This window comes from Python bivittatus, unplaced genomic scaffold (assembly GCF_059951505.1).
Source record: "Python bivittatus isolate LINGU-HERP-01145 unplaced genomic scaffold, Pbiv_v1 ctg000350_np1212, whole genome shotgun sequence".
Lineage (NCBI taxonomy): Eukaryota > Metazoa > Chordata > Lepidosauria > Squamata > Pythonidae > Python > Python bivittatus.
Window position 1 is genome coordinate 5,561,437 of NW_028277074.1, and position 17,915 is coordinate 5,579,351.

At 37.3% G+C, this 17,915-nt stretch overlaps 1 protein-coding gene across 7 annotated transcripts in view; it reads right to left on the reverse strand.

The window, feature by feature from the left end:
- POU2F1 (POU class 2 homeobox 1) overlaps positions 1–17,915 on the reverse strand; it is a 130,189-nt gene that overhangs the window by 20,722 nt on the left and 91,552 nt on the right. For 4 of the 7 annotated variants that reach the window (XR_015796758.1, XM_088144534.1, XM_088144531.1 and 1 more), the window contains exons 9-13: positions 16,063–16,239; positions 6,077–6,218; positions 5,257–5,402; positions 2,426–2,605; positions 1,852–1,957 (exon numbers count right to left, since the gene is read on the reverse strand). Coding sequence is in view for 6 of the 7 variants with exons in the window: in XM_088144534.1 (XP_088000660.1) it covers positions 1,852–1,957; positions 2,426–2,605; positions 5,257–5,402; positions 6,077–6,218; positions 16,063–16,239 (751 nt within the window). In the remaining variant the exon portion in view is untranslated. The remainder of the gene's footprint in view (positions 1–1,851; positions 1,958–2,425; positions 2,606–5,256; positions 5,403–6,076; positions 6,219–16,062; positions 16,240–17,915) is intronic. The other 3 variants (XM_088144535.1, XM_088144533.1, XM_088144536.1) reach the window with 1 other exon arrangement.

Here is a 17,915-nt window from a genome sequence, read left to right on the forward strand (position 1 = left end):
CTAACATGTGAATAAGACAAGCAGAGCCTTGCTCCTAACAGATAACCAAGAACAAACAAAATACATCAAGAAATCATATCATAAGCGAAGGATCCAACTTAGATGGATTATCTCAATTTCAACGACATTGACATTGAGTGACATTGACATTCTATTTCTTTTGATAAATCCAAAATATTATTTCCAACTAGGCCTGGACACTCATAGATCAATGATTTTGAAAATCGTTCAATATTTGGCATTCTGTATGTGGAATAACCCTAATTCAACTGAGGGCTTGAACACCGGACTAACTTTTTATCAGGATTCACATACACTTTCTTGATGCTGTCAAGCTCCTCCTCAATCTCTATGTTGTAATCTTAGTGCTTTTTCCAAAACACTGTTGCAGTACTCCTGGCCCCAGTGCAAATCAGCCAAACATTTAGTAGCATTGAAATTACTCCATTTTTTAAAGTCAGTTTCTGTTCTATCCTTTGAGCTCTTATTTTTCATAAAGACTTTTTCTTGTTACTTCTGCAAATCTTGGGGTTCCCCCGAAGCTTGCTGGTATCTTCTTTTTGCTGGTGCAACCATTTTGGCTACAGAACAATTAGCAGTCATCTCTGAATTTTTTAAGTAGAGGGAATTATACTCAATATTTCTATTGCTGCATTTAAAGCATTTCACACGCAAAATTCATTCAACAGCCACATAGAGTTCATTATAACTTGTACCTAATGGCTGAAAATCCTGTCACAGAAGTCAGTTTTTAACACAGCTATAGTGAATCAGGTATGTGTATTATTTGAACTGATTTTAGTCTCTCTCACCTTGCACACTCATTGACTCTTTTTCATGCACACTTAATATCGACAATTAAAGACTGAGTCAGTATCAAACAATACTTTATTTAAAAAACTCAATATACTCCAAAACACTAGGCAATCATCACTGTATTAAGAAACAAGGTTCAAACATACCATCTTCCCAGGCTGCCTGCAGAGTTTATGACTAAGCTCTACCCATTCGTCTGATTTGAGGAACTATAATACGTATTTGCTAAATTTTTGATCAGAATTATTTCTTCTAAAGCTCTCTCAGCAAAGAACACAGCTTTTGTTGTACCATGTTTCAGCTCAATATTTCCCTCTGCTAACAATGCAGTCCACACGAGAAAGTCTGCCTTTCTATAAATGCATTTTTATACTTCAAATAGGAATTCTATATTTGGCCAAGAGCTCTATTATTAAGAAAAAAAGAAATGCAACTCCCAACTTTAGCCTAATCAAAAGTTGCAGGAAAATTCCTTTTTGTTGCTACATACACAATGAATTGCACATGTCTATTAAATATTCTCAGATGTCATTCAATTTTTTTCTACAATCTGAATTAAGATTTACATATGATAGCAACAGTTTCCAAAGAGTTTCCAATAGATGCAAACAAACCTTGGCATCTTTTAAAAAAGCAATAACCCTGAATGAGAGTAACACGAGTGATCTACTGGTTTAATAACTAAATTATGGAACTGCTTCTTGAGAGGAGTTTGGCTTGGTTCCATCTTCTCTTCTTTCAGAAAACCACTGCAGATATGTTTACTCACCCAGGCAATTTTGGCATAACTACTTCAGAATTTGGCTGCAGTTAAATATTTCGATTATTTTACTTGTGTGTTTTTAAATGAATATTATTTTGATATTTGTACTGATTATTTTTAAGCATTAGGTTTTATTGTGATGGTTTTATCTATATATATTTTTCCTTGTAAACTACTCTGATAGGACAGGTATAGAGAGATTGCGATGATGATAATTTTGTCTTCAAAAGAGCAAGCCTTCATATGCAGTTGCAGTCTGAACGGCTTCTTACCTGTGACTGCCAAACTAGTTACAGTTGCGCTGGTTAAAGGGAGCCCAGGGTTGACAGTCAAAGTGGTAGCTGCACTGCTTGTCACAAGGCTTGGTGTAGTTGCCACCTATGGGTCAAAAGAAAATAGCCGAACTCTTAACAAAAAACGGATGTCACCAATGAATAAAGGAATCAAATGCAAACCTCTATATAGCTTTAGATTTTTACCATAAGAAGCTGTATTATTGCCTTTTGTTATCTTTAGAAAATCATTAACCTTCCTATATGTGGAAGAACAAAATTAAATATACTAGCATACTATAAAGAGAGATTTAAATACAGTACTCAAAGTGACATATGAAATTATGCTTTGTTTTGCTTCATGCTTTAGGTGCATAAGTATCTTTCTTCACCAAGTACAAAATAGGAATAATAAGAACTGAACTCGGTACATTAATGACCACTGATCATAAATCTCAGATTTTGAGATCCTTAGGAACAAAAATATCAGTATCATCCTCTTACTATTTTTAATGTGAGGAATTATTACATTATCTTCCAGTCTAACATAATTCACATGGTTTTGAATTTTTACCAATGAAGTTGGACAAGGGAACATTGCTTTGATGGGCGAGTTGCTGGTTCCACCACTACTAGGTGGGTTAATTCTTTTTTCCTTCTGGCGCCGATTACAGAACCAAACACGGATCACCTCTTTTTCCATGTTCAGCTGGTCAGCTATCATGGTTATCTCTTCCGAGGTAGGCTTTTGGTTCTGAAAGATAAACCATTTAGACTATTTTCTGTTACATGATATAGTTTGGACCTGTAATAGCTTTCCATATTAAAAGGAAGCTGCAACAATGGAAGTAAGTACTACTATGCCACGCACATCTGCAAATTATATCTCATTACCGAGTGAAACAAATCTTTAAGTATAAATTCTCTTTTCAGCCAGCTGTTTTTCTGGTAACATCACCAAATTTTATATCCCTATGTGGAGTTGGCCTCATATATAACTCCTAGGATACTTTATATGCCTTTCACTGGAAATCACATCTGATTCTTTCTCTAAAAGAATAGCAGAATAAGTTGTGGGAATATGCCTCAATGTCAAAAATAACTTTGTATTTGGAAAAAAGTATGATATGGAATTGAATTTAATTTGGTAGATCTTAATTCTGCATATGGAATTGTACTGTATCTTAAGTTTGGGTTTCTGTTAATGTAAGTTGTTAAATTATTAGATCTTGCCTGAGTTGTTGCAATAAGAATAGATATTCTTTGATTAGATACTAATTCTTATTAATAGTTAATTCTGATTGATAATTCTTATTATACTAGCTGCCTTTGTTAATTACTGAATATTGTTTTGATTTTAATAATGGTTTTGAAATGTTATACTGATGTAACATCTTTTACGCAATGCTAATCTAATGTTACCTTGAAAATTCTTATTCAATTTTATACAGCTTATAAATCTCTTTTCTCTTTTCTTTTTGCTCTTATTTCTTTTTCTGCTCTTTCCCTTGGTTGCACTTTCAATTATTTATTAAAATAAAAATTAAATATAAATATAAAAATGCAAATGACATTTCACTGCAAGGGAGATACCTGTTTGTCTTCCATTTGTTTTAGGAAACACGTAGAGGGAATGCTCATGATTCACACACAGTATTAAGGGAAACAGTATTTTTATATATACAGTGATGTTTAAAAGTTTGTGAACTTTTTGAATTTTTAGTATTTTTAATTTGTTTTAATAATGGTTGTTTTTTTATAAGTTAACCGTATTATAGTTTTATTGTTTGCCACCCAGAGTCACTTTTTCTTGAGATGCGCAGCCATATAAATTTGATGAATAAATACATAAATAAATAAAACTAAATAAAGAGAGCCCAAATTAAACAGATGAGTCAAAAACATTATACTTGTTCATTTATTTATTGATGAAAATGATCCAAAGCTACATTTTTGCGGGTGGTAAAAGTTACCTTTGCATTCAGTAACTGATGTGCCCCCCTTAGGCAGCAATGTTTATTATAACTGCTAATCAGTCCTGCACATTAACTTGGAAGAATTTTAGCCCATTCCTCCTTACAGAGAACAGCTTCAATTCAGGGATGTTGGTAGCTTCCTTCTATGAATCGCCTACTTCAGGTCCTTCCACAACGTTTTTATAGGGTTAAGATCAGAACTATGACTTGGCCATTCCAAAACATTAACTTTCTTCTGCTTAAACCATTATTTGGCTGAACAAATTCTGTGTTTTGGGTTGTTGTCTTGCTGTATGACCAACTTTCTCTTGAGCTTCACTTCACAGACAGATACCCTGACATTTTCCTGTAGAATTTGCTGATATAGTTCAGAATTCATAGTTCCATCAGTAATGGCAAGCTGTCCTGGTCCAGAGGCAGCAAAGTAGGCCCAAACCATGATACTACCACCACTATGTTTCACAGATGGGGTAAGTTCTGCATTCTTAATAAAATGTGTTTGCCTTTCGTCAAACATAATGCTTTTTATTCAAGCCAAAAAGTTCTATTTTGGTCTCATCCATCCACAGAACATTCTTCCAACAGCCTTCTGGCTTATCCACATGGTCTTTTGCAAACTGTAGATAAACAGCAATGTTCTTTTGGGAATGCAGTGGCTTCCTCCTTGCAACCCTGCCATGCACACCTTTGTTCAGCAATCTCCTGATGATGGCCTCATGAACACTGACATTCGTCAATGCAAGAGAGGCCTTTAGTTCTTAGACGCTACCCTGAGGTTCTTTGAGACCTCCCAGAGTATTACACACCTTGCTCTTGGTATGATCTGGGTTGGTTGACCACTCCTGGGGAGGATAACAATGGTGAAGTGCCTTCATTTGTACACGATCTGCCTGACAGTGGACTGGTGAAGTCCAAACTCTTTGGAAATAGCTTTGTAACCTTTTCCAGCGTAGTGAGGATCAATGTGTTGTGAAGTTCAGACTTTGATCATGAATACCCAGAAGTCTGTTCTTCAAATAAGGCAACACCTCCCACACTCATACCTGATTATCATTCCATTGACTGAAACACTTGACTCTGATTTCAAATGAACTGATAATCCCATAGCTTCATATACTTTTGCCACACACAAATATGTAGCTTTGGATCATTTTTCTCCATAAATCAATTAAGAAGTATAATGTTTCTGACTCATTTGTTTCATTGGGTTCTTTTTATCTAGTTTTAGGACTTGGAGAGCAGATCATCTTTTAGGTCATAATTATGCAGAAATGTTGAAAATTCAAATGGGTTCACAAACTTTTAAGCACTACTGTGTGTGTGTATATATGAAAATTTGCACCCCATTTCATCAAACTATTTTTTTAAATTACTGCAATAGATGCTAGAGCCTTATATAACAAAATAATACAGTACAACAGGTACTGACCTCCAGGAAACTCTTCTCTAAGGCCACACGTATGTTGGTCTCTATGCTGGTGCGTTTCTTCCTCCTACGGTTCAAGCCCTCAATCCCCAGCCCTGAAGAATTCAGGGCACTTGGGCTGGAAAGAGCTGAATCAGATGAGAGGTTTTCTGCAAAAACATCACGTTAATCATGGTAACTAAAGTAGTGTAATGTAAACAGGAACTTAGTTTAAAGAAAGTAGATTTCATTAATTGTGCTTGCCTAACAAAAGTACATACCTCCAGTTTCTATTATTTGGGACCTGAGTCCCTTATGCAGAAACCCACTCCAGTGAAACAAGCAGCTCGGCCACTTGCAAACAGAAAGGAGACTCAGAATGCCAATGAATGAAATCAACTTGGCACAAGTATATCCACTAAGAATTTTACTTATTAAACATATGGCTTTACACTGTAGGAAACTGCATATATCTTTATTTAGATTTAGCCAAAGTTTGATGTCTGTCATTTAATATTCTTGCTCAGGTATTTTTCAGCACTAGCCCTAGGAATATAAATTTAATGGAATACTTATGATTTTTTAAAAAAAACAACTATAAATAAATCACAGATACAGAAAGGCTTTACACTTTAGCTAATATTGTACAAGATTTCTTTTGAAAAATCTGTCAAGGTTTACTTATAAATCTTGTTCCATATATTCTTTTTCTATAATGCACTAAGTCTTATTTAGATACATTCCTGCAAAGCGTACTCATATCCTCAAGAACATTCACAGGAAGTGCTTTCAGAATTCCAGAGATCTGCTGTGAAATTATGAGAGAATCCAGAGAATTATTTACCTGCATCATTGAGCCACTTTTCCAGAAGTGGTTTTAACTTGCACATGTTCTTAAAGCTGAGGTTCAAGGCTTCAAAGCGAGAAATAGTAGTTTGACTGAAATCGTTTCCATACAGTTTACCCATAGCGAGCCCAACATCACCCTACATGGATGAAAAGAAAATAATTTGTTAAGAAATACGTAAGGTAATTTAAAAAAAAAAACTGTATGTGAGATTTGTATTTTTAAAGTGAGAATTACACAGATTCCCCACCCCCCTGCCAATCTTGACAATTTTAGTGCCATCACTTAGTTGAATTAAATTGTCCATATGAATAATGTATCTCCAGTATGTGGATAAGACCCATCGACTGAATATTAATAAGACACTTCAAAGGTGTGTTAGTATTTCATTAATCTGATCAATTACTAGTTTGATGAAACATGGTTATCTGAAGTGCTATACTAAAAAAAATTGAGCTCAGCAATTGAAGGTTGAGTCAGGTTCAAGACTCTTCCAGTCCTATAACTTTAGATGTATCTCAGCTGGCCACAAATACAGAGCTGGGGGGGCATAATTCCTTCCATATAGTGACTGAATACAGGTTTCTGGGGACTGTGACCATTCAAGCTGCTTCCCCCCACCCCTCTTTTTTGCATGAAGATTGACTCCAGATCCTGGAGCCAAGCCTATTGCTCTTCTCTGAGAATGCAAAACGAAGACTGGAAAGGGGAGAATTCCTCCCAGGGTGGAATAAATTTCTTTACTCCTGCCCTGGCTTTTCACCAGAAGAGGGAATTAACCCCATAGTGTTGGATCCTGAATGGATTCTCACTCTAATAAAGTGGCTAGTAGCTGCTGTGTAAAGTGTGGCCCACCTTCTTCCCTGCTTCAATAAAAAGATAGGAGAAAGCGTTCAAGATGCTAATGGTTCTGAATTGCTGCACATTTGAAATGCACTTGTTGCAATTCTTGTGTAACACCCTAACCTTTCTCTCACTAAATCTTACTAATCTGAACACAGAAAGATTCTTTCAATGTTTATTTTCAGTCCTGATTACTGGAAATAATTCTGACAGTTTCATTGATTCAATGACCATGAATATTAAATGCTACTGATACTTAAAAAACTGGCATAATTTCCCAAACACTTTCCTTGATGTAGAGCCACTATTTTAGATATCAAGCCTGTTTTGGACATTCAAGCCCCTGTTAGAGAGTTCTGACAGTTTATTGATCGAGTGACTGTGAATGGTAAATACTACTAATATCTGAAAACAAGGGAGGAAAAAAACTGGCATAATCTCTTAAATATTTTCTTTGGTGGAGCACCACTATTTTGGATCTATAAGTCTTGGCCATTCATCTTAAAGTATAAAGTCTAGTTTTTGTAAAAATAATATTAAGAGATAAGAAAATTTGAAAATTGAATAATAGGTAATCTTTTATATAGTAATTATTTCCAAAAGACAAAACAATACATATGTGAGAGTCTAAAAATAGTCTGTTGTGCCACTGGCAAATAATACTCTTTCTTTTTTAAAAAATAATTTTATTAAAAATTACAAATAGAGAAAATAAAAACTAATACAGACTACAAAAAACATTAAAAAAGGAAAAAAGAAAAAGAAAAAAATGTAGAAAAGAAAAAGAAGAAAAGAAGAAAAAAGAAGTAACTTCCCCCTTCATCACAAGTATAAACAATTTTAGTAACTTAGCACCATCTCTTAAAGTACCAGAAATACTCTCTTCACCCCATATCTTATCTTTTAACTAAAAAACAAAATCCAAAAGCCTCATCATTCGTTCCTTATCAGCAAAAGTCCAGTAAGGGTCACCAGGTATAACTAATTATCTATTTTAACCTTGTTCAAATAAGCCAACCCTGTATTCCTTCCCTATACTGTTAAAAATTTTGATTTTTAACCCCTTCAAATAGGTCCCAAGAGCTTGATTTCTTCTCATCTTTTGTACATCCAGTAAGAAAAGTTTGTCCTTTTTTTGTCACTTCTCAAAAAATCCTTCAAGACTTTAGCAGACCTCTTTTCTATATCCAATAAGAAAGAAGTTATTCAATTGCTTTTCTGATTTAGTAGTTGTATATCTCCTTTAAGTATTGAAACATGAACCGGCTTAATTTGTATGTCCAGTACATCTTTTTCCATATCCTCCTCATTGCTCGTCTCATTCAAATCCATATTCAAATTGATTTCAAACTTATCCGGTGTAACTTGTTCTTCATCTGTAACTTCATTAACACTCCATCTATCATATCAGACAATTTCGAAGACCACTGTTCAAAAATATGCATCAAAATTTCCATCGTTAAAGTATTTTGCTCCATTCTTTGTTAACAAGTTGAATCTAAGTTTTCTTTTCCTTTAGCTGTAGTCTTTATTATCTTCTAGCTCCCTCTAGTGTCCCAGCTTCAAAGTCCCATTCTATCATGTTTTTCTTAAGGAAATCCAAGCAATCACAGTTTCCCACGAGAAGAATCCTTCTAATTAATTTAAAATTATACTTCCAAGTCCATCTAGACCCTTAATCCATTGTTAACTTTCCAAAGTCAGTACTCTAAGCACCCTTTTGCTGTTTAATCCCAAAAATAATATTTTTCCAAATCTTTAAAATCGCATTTAAAAATTCTTTCTCAAAGGAGAAAGTGACTCATCCAGTGAATGCAGTAAAGCTTAACATTCCGAAGAGTCTTAATATTTCCAAAGCAATAAAAAAATACATCCAAAGTGATTAAGAAATGAGGCTCGGTCAAGCTTTATGTCCTTAAAAAAGGCTGCCTTAATGACTGAGCAAAGATGGCTCCTCCTTGGACTCCCAGCCGCTCAACTCATAAGCTGACCGCAAAACATTGATTCCTGTGGTCTACTCATGAGGAGCAGCTGTCCAGAGTGCATGAGGGCTATCTCAAGATCTCTCCTTTCTCCAGAGAGTTTTTGGTAACCTGGATCCTGCATCCAGCTGCCAATCTCCATCGTAAACGCCATCCCACTGCAGCAGGGACATCTAGATCACCATGGCACTCATCCACAAATAATACTCTTTCTGATATACATGCATACAAACACATTATGAGAATTTAATCTTTACTACTTAGGTTTTCTAATTCTACATTCTTATATAATAAAGCAATCACTATAATTAGAATCTGTCTGTCCATCTGTCCGTCCATCCATCCAACAGAATAATTAAATAAATACTATGCTATTTGCTATCCTGTTGGGGATATAAGATGTAAGAAGATTTCTATTCAATTTGTGGGAGATGGTTTTCCACTTTCAGTTAAATTGTTATTGTAGATAGTCTAATACTTATTGCACATAGTATAATATGTTCATTTTACATGCTGCAATAGAAATTGCCATCTATTAAAAAATTGCCATGAATGAGTTAATCCAACTGAAGAGATTTTCTACGGAAAGTTATGAAAATGCAATTATAACATAGTTTCTCCATATCTATGCATGCAACTTATCATTTTAAACACCTATTATAAACCTACAGAGTCCTATCAGTAATAATGAAGTTCCAATTCTCAATCCATTCCCTAACTCAAAAAGTGGATGCACCCATAAAAGGGTATGACTTCAGAGAATATCTTGTTTTATATAGGAGCAGGCAGTGTTTTAGAAGCCTGTAAAACTTTTACAGCCTGAGACCAGAATAAGACCAATACTATCAATTAAACATGGGCACGCCCAGATAATCAGAGTGTTTCAATGATAACATTATTTTCCAACAATGGTAAGATATATTCTAAACAATCCTTGGCAATCAGCATTCTAGTTGTTGAATTTTGATCCAAACAAAGTTTCATAAATGTCTTCAATTATATTGCTGCAGTTCATTAGTACTTACCAGGATTAAGAACTGGACAGTCTATCTCCACCTAGAAGATGTCACAATTGGTGCACAAGCTTAAACTACTAAAAAAAAATGTCACTGAAACTATCTGGATATCTGAAGTGAAACCCAAACTCTGAAACTTAAGAAAATTAACATAAAGAAACCCACCTAGAACAGATGGAATTCTAATCTACTCTTCATGTTTCAGTTTATTCACTTTCATCTCATCTCTGCATGCTTCACTTAGCGGTTTCATGTACACCATGAGATGTTCACAATGGATTTCTACAGTTGTAGTAATTTCATAGATAAAAGAGCTCCATGGAAACGTATAGCATACTACTACTGGTTTGGGGATGGACCAGACCCAGGGGATGGACCAGACCCCAAGATACAAGCCAAGTTCTTTTTTTAATTACAAAATAAGTTCAAAATCAACTTGGTTTTGTTGTTTTTTACAAATAGGGATGTGATTTCTTATTCCTTACACTTCATTCTCTTACCTCTCTGCATCTATTCCCAAGGACTTATTTACTTTCTGTAACTTAGCTTATATTTTACTATAGTTGTATTTCCTATTCTTGTACTCCATTATATCTATTTAATTTTTATTGTGTTTCAACATGTCCTTATTCTTATCTATATTTAATTTTATCTGTCAACAACCAAGAAAACAAACAAATGGATCAGTCTCACTTGAGGCACAAATGACCAGGCTCAAATTATTCTACTTTGGACACATTATGCAAAGACCTAGCTCTCTGGAGAAGGTTCTAATGCTGGGAAAGGTGGAAGAAAACAGAAGAAGAGGACGACTAGCAGCAAGTTGGATAGACTCAGTTACAGTGGCGATGGGGGTGCTGTTGGCACAGCTGAAGGACCAGGTTAGAGACAAATCATAATGGAGAAAATCTATCTATGTGGTCGCTAAGAGCTGACAATGACTTAATGGCGCGCGCGCGCGTGTGTGTGTGTATGTATGTATATATTTTTTCAGTCAATCAGTTATTACAGTGTTAGTCCTATACTTTTATACTTTATTTTGAACTGACTTTTTCCAGTACTGTATTTTTATTTCTATAGAAAGGCTTTCACTTCTAACCCTTAATATCTATTTTCTATACTTGTTAGCCTCCCACTGTAACCTAAACATTAGGACTTCTTTATCTTTTACACCACAACTTTTTCACTTGGCTACTGCTATTACTACCTTCTTATGTTCACTACTTTATCCTCCTCCTCTGCAGAGTTATTGGATGCTTCAGTATCTGGTATTAAGGATCTGAGATTGCTGCTGTGAGTGTCCTGTAACTACAGCAAGCACCTTCTCCTATCTTCTCTTTGGGGTTTCTTGTTTTGTCACCAATACAACAACTGCCCATCTCCCATTAGTGTGGCAATGTCTATTCCTGGTCTCCGCACCTTTCCCCAAACTTTCCAGGGTATCCTTCCTCACTGTTAATGCCTGGCCATTTGCCAACACTACAGGGCCAGCTGTGAGCATTCATTGATTTTCCTCTGTTTCTTAGATTGTTCTTCAAAGCCCTCAGGGACTTTCCTTATCCAGGTTCTAGGCAGCTGCTACAACTCTTGACTAGCTCCATAAAGTTATGTGTGTGTGTGTGTGTTAGATTGCTTGCCTGCTTCTTCTCCCAGTTTATACTGCCTGGGGCTTTTTGCTGACTTGCCTTCTTCTGCTCTGCAGCTCCCATCAAGCTCTCACTTGCACACCTCTTTGCAAATGCCTTTAGCGTTACCCTTCCCTTGCTCCTGTTGCCTTGAGGTGGCCATTTTCCTTGTGATGACTCCTTACAATTCTTCTGGCCCATGCTCACAGAAACTCACAATTTTCCCTCTCTCATGCAAAGGATGATGTTTGTTCGAGCACAAGGTCCACTCCATTTGTCTGTCAGATGTCCTCTGACATCCCTGAGCTACTTTTGTGCTTCAATGAAACAACAGTGCTGTTGTTGGAGATTTTTCTTCCTGACGTTGCTGACCCTCTGTTGGTTCTCCTCTATTCTGGAGCAGGTCTTCTATAATTAGTCAACAGGCTCTCTCACATACACTCACACTTCTTTCCACCCCCAAATTCCAACCAAGAGGGGTCCCAAAATAAAAGAACATCTTCCTCACATCTTTAAAGAAGAATGGCATCTTTTCAGAGCTGGTGAGGCCCCTAGCTGGTTATAGGTAGGAGAAAGGATACAGATGTTCTCAACATGTTGTGTCCATTCTCTCACAAATTGTGATGGAATGTATCTATGGGGGTGTGTGTGATGTGGTGGATTGTAGAAGAGAGCAAGGTTCTCAGGAAGGAGGGGGCACATTTCAGGAAGGGCAGAGAAACACGAGACAGCACTGTCCGCAGCAGGAGCTTGGGAAATATAAGAGATTTAGAATAGTCACTCCCTAGAATCTCCCAGGGTATATGCAATAATACAGATTTAGTCTGGCAAGATTCTGTCTATATGGTGTAAGCAATAAAAGAACTGAATTTGGATGAACTATTTCCCTGTTGTTCTTGGATTGGGCCTGACACAAATATATGCCATAATGTGGAACATCAGTCCTACAATTAACACTTTCTGCAGTAGACCCAACATGTTGGTACACAGCATCAAAAATGTGACTTTACTTGTTCCCATCCTATTCAGAATTCCATTTCTGACAGTTATAAAGGAGAATTAGAAGGATCATATTCATCTTACTCTCCTCATCCTGACAAAGTCCATCAATTTTTATAACTAACCCCATTTCTAAATCCAGATACTCTAGAAAATATAGATTTATCTATGTAATCCCCAAAATACCTCAATATTTCTAGCCACTACCCACTAAAGCACTCTGCCCAAATTACTGATACCCAAATCTACAGGTGAAACTCGAAAAATTAGAATATCATGGAAATGTTCATTTATGTCAGTACGGCAACTCAAAAGGTGAAACCAATATATGAGATAGACGCATTACATGCAAAGCGAGATATGTCAATCCTTACTTTGGTATAATTGTGATGATTATGGCGTACAGCTTATGAAAACCCCAAATTCACAGAAAATTAGAATAGTGTGAAAAGATTCAATATTCTAGGCTCAAAGTGTCCCACTCTAATCAGCTAATGAATCCGCAACACCTGCAAAGGGTTCCTACGCCTTTAAATGGTGTCTCAGGCTGGTTCAGTAAGAATCACAAGCATGGGAAAGACTGCTGACCTGACAGTTGTGCAGAAAACCATCATTGACACCCTCCATAAGGAGGGAAAGCCCCAAAAGGTAATTGCAAAAGAAGTTGGATGTTCCCAAAGTGCTGTATCAAAGCACATCAATAGAAGCTTATGTGGAAGGGAAAAGTGTGGTAGAAAAAGGTGCACAAGCAGCAGGGATGACCGCAGCCTGGAGAGGATTGTCAGGAAAAGGCCATTCAAAAGTGTTGGGGACTTTCACAAGGAGTGGACTGAGGCTGGAGTTAGTGCATCAAGAGCCACCACACACAGACGGATCCTGGACATGGGCTTCAAATGTCGTATTCCTCTTGTCAAGCCGCTCCTGAACAACAATGTCAGAAGCATCTTACCTGGGCTACAGAAAAAAAGAACTGGTCTGTTGCCCAGTGGTCCAAAGTCCTCTTTTCTGATGAGAGCAACTTTTGCATCTCATTTGGGAACCAAGGACCCAAAGTCTGGAGGAAGAATGGAGAGGCATACAATGCACGATGCTTGAAGTCCAGTGTGAAGTTTCCACAGTCTGTGTTGATTTGGGGAGCCATGTCATCTGCTGGTGTGGGTCCACTGTGCTTCATTAAGTCCAGGGTCAACGCAGCCGTCTACCAGGAGATTTTGGAGCACTTCATGCTTCCTTCCGCAGACGAGCTTTATGGGGATGCTGACTTCATTTTCCAGCAGGACTTGGCACCTGCCCACACTGCCAAAAGTACCAAAACCTGGTTCAGTGACCATGGGATTACTGTGCTTGATTGGCCAGCAAACTCGCCTGACCCGAACCCCATAGAGAATCTATGGGGCATTGCCAAGAGAAAGTTGAGGGACATGAGACCGAACAATGCAGCGGAGCTGAAGGCCGCTATTGAAGCATCCTGGTCTTCCCTAACACCTCAGCAGTGCCACAGGCTGATAGCGTCCATGCCATGCCGCACTGCGGCAGTCATTGCTGCAAAAGGGGCCCAAACCAAGTACTGAGTACATATGCATGCTTATACTTTGCAGAGGTCCAATATTGTTCTATTTCCAATCCTTGTGTTATTGATGTTATGTAATATTCTAATTTTCTGAGATTGTGAATTTGGGGTTTTCATAAGCTGTATGCCATAATCATCACAATTATACCAAAGTAAGGCTTGACATATCTCGCTTTGCATGTAATGCATCTATCTCATATATTGGTTTCATCTTTTGAAACCATACTGACATAAATGAACATTTGCATGATATTCTAATTTTTCAAGTTTCACTTGTACTGTTTTGTGATATTCTCAACCAGACTTGCTTTTGGATTTCTAGGCAGTAGAAGTGATCAAGAGCCCATTTGAAATGCAAACTTTTGTAATGCAGGAGAAGGCAAACTGTCTCATGAGCTTATATACCTTAGTTACTAAGAAGTTAGATTATTGCAACATTTTATATGTTGGCCTGTTTCTGAAACCTACTTGGAAATATTAACAAGGATAAAACGTAACTAAGAATATTTTTAGTATTTAAGCTTGTTGGAGGGTTATAGTATATTAATGCACTGTTTTTGTACTATCTTCATGTTTCAGAAAAAGGCTGAGACTTTGACAGATTTTCAAGCATTTAGAAGTTGCTACTAACACAAAACTTGATTCCTGGATTCAACTGCAATGCGCCTAATATGTAAGATACTGGAACAATCTTAAACTTTCATCTCTGATTTCTGACTATTGCACATGCAAAAACAGTCCATTGTTTATTCATAAGCACACATTCTTTGACTTTCTATGCATTTATTCCACTGATTCAAAATTAGGGATGGGACTGAATATGGGTCAATCTCCAGGTGTGTGTGTTCATTTTAATCAGTTTTACCACAGACTCCATACAAAAAATGGTGTAAATTCTGAAATGGGACCAAAAAAGCACTCTCAGTACTGCTTACAAATAAGATGGGTCTCTCTTTGTTGTCACTCATCTCATTTTTAGTAAATAGCATGAAGTAAGGGCAAGTCATATGCCCCATCTATTCTAGCAAGAAAGATGAGACTCTTTTCACCACTTCTGTGAATAAACCAAGCCTTCTAAAATGTAAGATTTTTATCTAGTTATTCTGCCAAACACTGTCTCTTTCAAAGTAGCTCACATCAATTATGGGGTGGAAGAGAGGGAGAAAGACAGAGATAGATTCTATCACTATGTTTACAAATGAAAAATATATGACACTGAGAAGACACAGAGAGAAAGGTAGAAGAATGAGATTAGTATTTCAAGGTCTGAACAAAGTGGTGAAAACAGGAGCTTATCGTCATGTGAGGTCAGGTCAGTATTCTCTTGCAAGTCCTTCTCCTTGGATAGTGGTGCTTCAACCTACAGCCCTGGTTTCTTTTACTGGTGGAAAAAATCAGAATGTACTTCTCTTTTCTTTTGTAGTCTGAAATAACTAATGATTAGAACCAAGTGTTTTTGGGGGATGGGTTGGGGGGCAACTTCTTTGAATGTTTCCTTTATTGGCCAGAATAAAACTGTGGGTTTTATTCCAGGGAGACCACAAGTACAATATCCAGGTGATCACTGGTTTCCTGGCTGTCAGTTTGCATTTGTCTTCAGAGTTTTAGACATAGGGCATATGTAAAGTGCTTGGACACTTATCAAAGAAACTTCATTATTAGGTTTGCAAGGCCAAGTGTCACCTCTGTCTAAACCAGAATTATTTTTTTTAACACATTATCTTTAGGAATCCAACAGATATGCTTCAAAGCCATTAATTTAAAAGGTCCCTTATCAAATTGGATAAAAAAGTCCACCAAGCGTTTATTTAAATATATAATTATTAATATAATTAAATAATATTACAAATTTATGAATAAGAAACCACTCCTAATTGGGAAAAGGGATTAAGACTCTCAGATCTGAATACCAGTGATCAAATTCTTCTAAACGGAAATGCAATCGTACCTGAGTGAATCCAAGTTTAATCCGTCTTTGTTTAAAAGTCTTGGCAAATTGCTCAAGCTCCTCAAGATCACTGGGCTCTTCCAAGCTGGGTGTATCAATTCGCTTTGGTGTTGTCTGGCTCTGTGGAAGTGGCTGAATAGGGGTCGCTGCTATTGTGCGTGTTGGGGTTGCTGGCTGCTAAGAAATGTGGGAAAGTACAGTAAGATGGAAAGCGCAGTAATAATGTACTACAAGAAAATTATTTTAATTGTTTTGTTTTCAATCCAAGTGCACTTCCCCCCAATAATTTATGTCACTATGCCAGAGGTTCCCAAACATTTGTGGTTCACGGCACCCTTGCTGTCTCAGTACATTTTTCATGGTGCCCTAGGCCAAAAGAAATACCTAACAATTCTGTTTATTAAGTAATTAGGTCAAAATTTAAAATATCCCATGATGCTCCTGTGAGTTTGCTGTTGTGACTCAGGGCACCGTGGCACAATTTGGGAACTGCAGCACTATGCAATGTGAATGTTGAGCTAAGGAATGTTATGCATTTCTACCCAACCCCAATCTAATAACTCTTGGGAGCTGACACAGTATCAGGAAAAATTAAAACACCCATTCTACATTTAAAAATACAGTTCAGTCACTAAATTATAAAATTCACACATATAACAAGATCAGCACAATTTAAATAAAAATACAAAAGATGGCACAGTACATAACACTCTCTAAAATAGCTCAGTTTTAAACATCCTCCTGAAAGCCTTCATGGAAGGAGCTAGTCTAATTTCCACCAGATTATTCCAAAGCAGTGGTACTGCCACTGAAAAGCAGTGCCTCCCAGCTTTGACTCACTTTGCCTCTTGGAAGTGTGGGACTGCAAGGAGATTTTCTCTGAATGACTGGATAGGTTGGACCAGTTCAGGTTGGAGTAGGTGGGCCTGCAAGTACTGAGGTGCCAAACCACAAAGGGCTTTATAGGTTAAAACCAGCACTTTAAATTGTACTTGGAAACCAATTTAAAGAGTCACTCCCTGGTGAGATGCACGGTGACCAAATTTGAAATATAAATAAATAAATTTGTAAACAGTGTAACATTGGTGTTATGTGCTCCTAGCAATGGGTGCCAATTAATTAACACATGGGCCACTGGGTCCTGGGCCTATTGTAGTTTCTGAGTAGTCTTTAAAGAAAGACCATGTAAAGTGTACTGCACTAATCTAACCAGGTTGCAATGAGGGTATGAGGTACACTAGCCAAGTCCTCTTGTACCAGGTAAGGTCACAGCTGGTGCAGAGACAAAGCTGGGCAAAGGTCCCTTGAACCAGAGTTTCCACCTGCTTTTTAAGCAGGAACCATGATTCTAGAAGGATCCCCCAATTGTGAACTTGCTCCTTCACAAGTACTGTATGCCTGTCCAGAGTAATATTGATGTCAACAGAAGCCAACAAACAAACAGCAACTCCATCTTGCTTGGAATCAGCTTCAGCCCATTACCTCCGATTCAAACCTTTACAGCTCCAAGCACTGAACTAGAACACTGACAGTATCTGCCCCACAGCCTGGGTATGATGTATAATTGGGTATCATCAGCATACTGATGATGCCGCACTGACTAGTGGATTTCCCTCCCAGCAGTTTCATGTATATGTGAAAAAGGGGACAGAGAACTGACCACTGTGCCAATCTGGGTCAACCCCAACCAGTACAATATGCAATAACCCACTGAGGAAGGAGAACCACTGCAGAATAGTGCCTCCAATTCCCAACCTATGTAGGCTTTCCAGCAATATATCATGGTCAATTGTATTGAAAGCTGCTGTGGGGTGTAAAAAAGACCAGAAGAAGCACACTGCCCCCATCAAGGT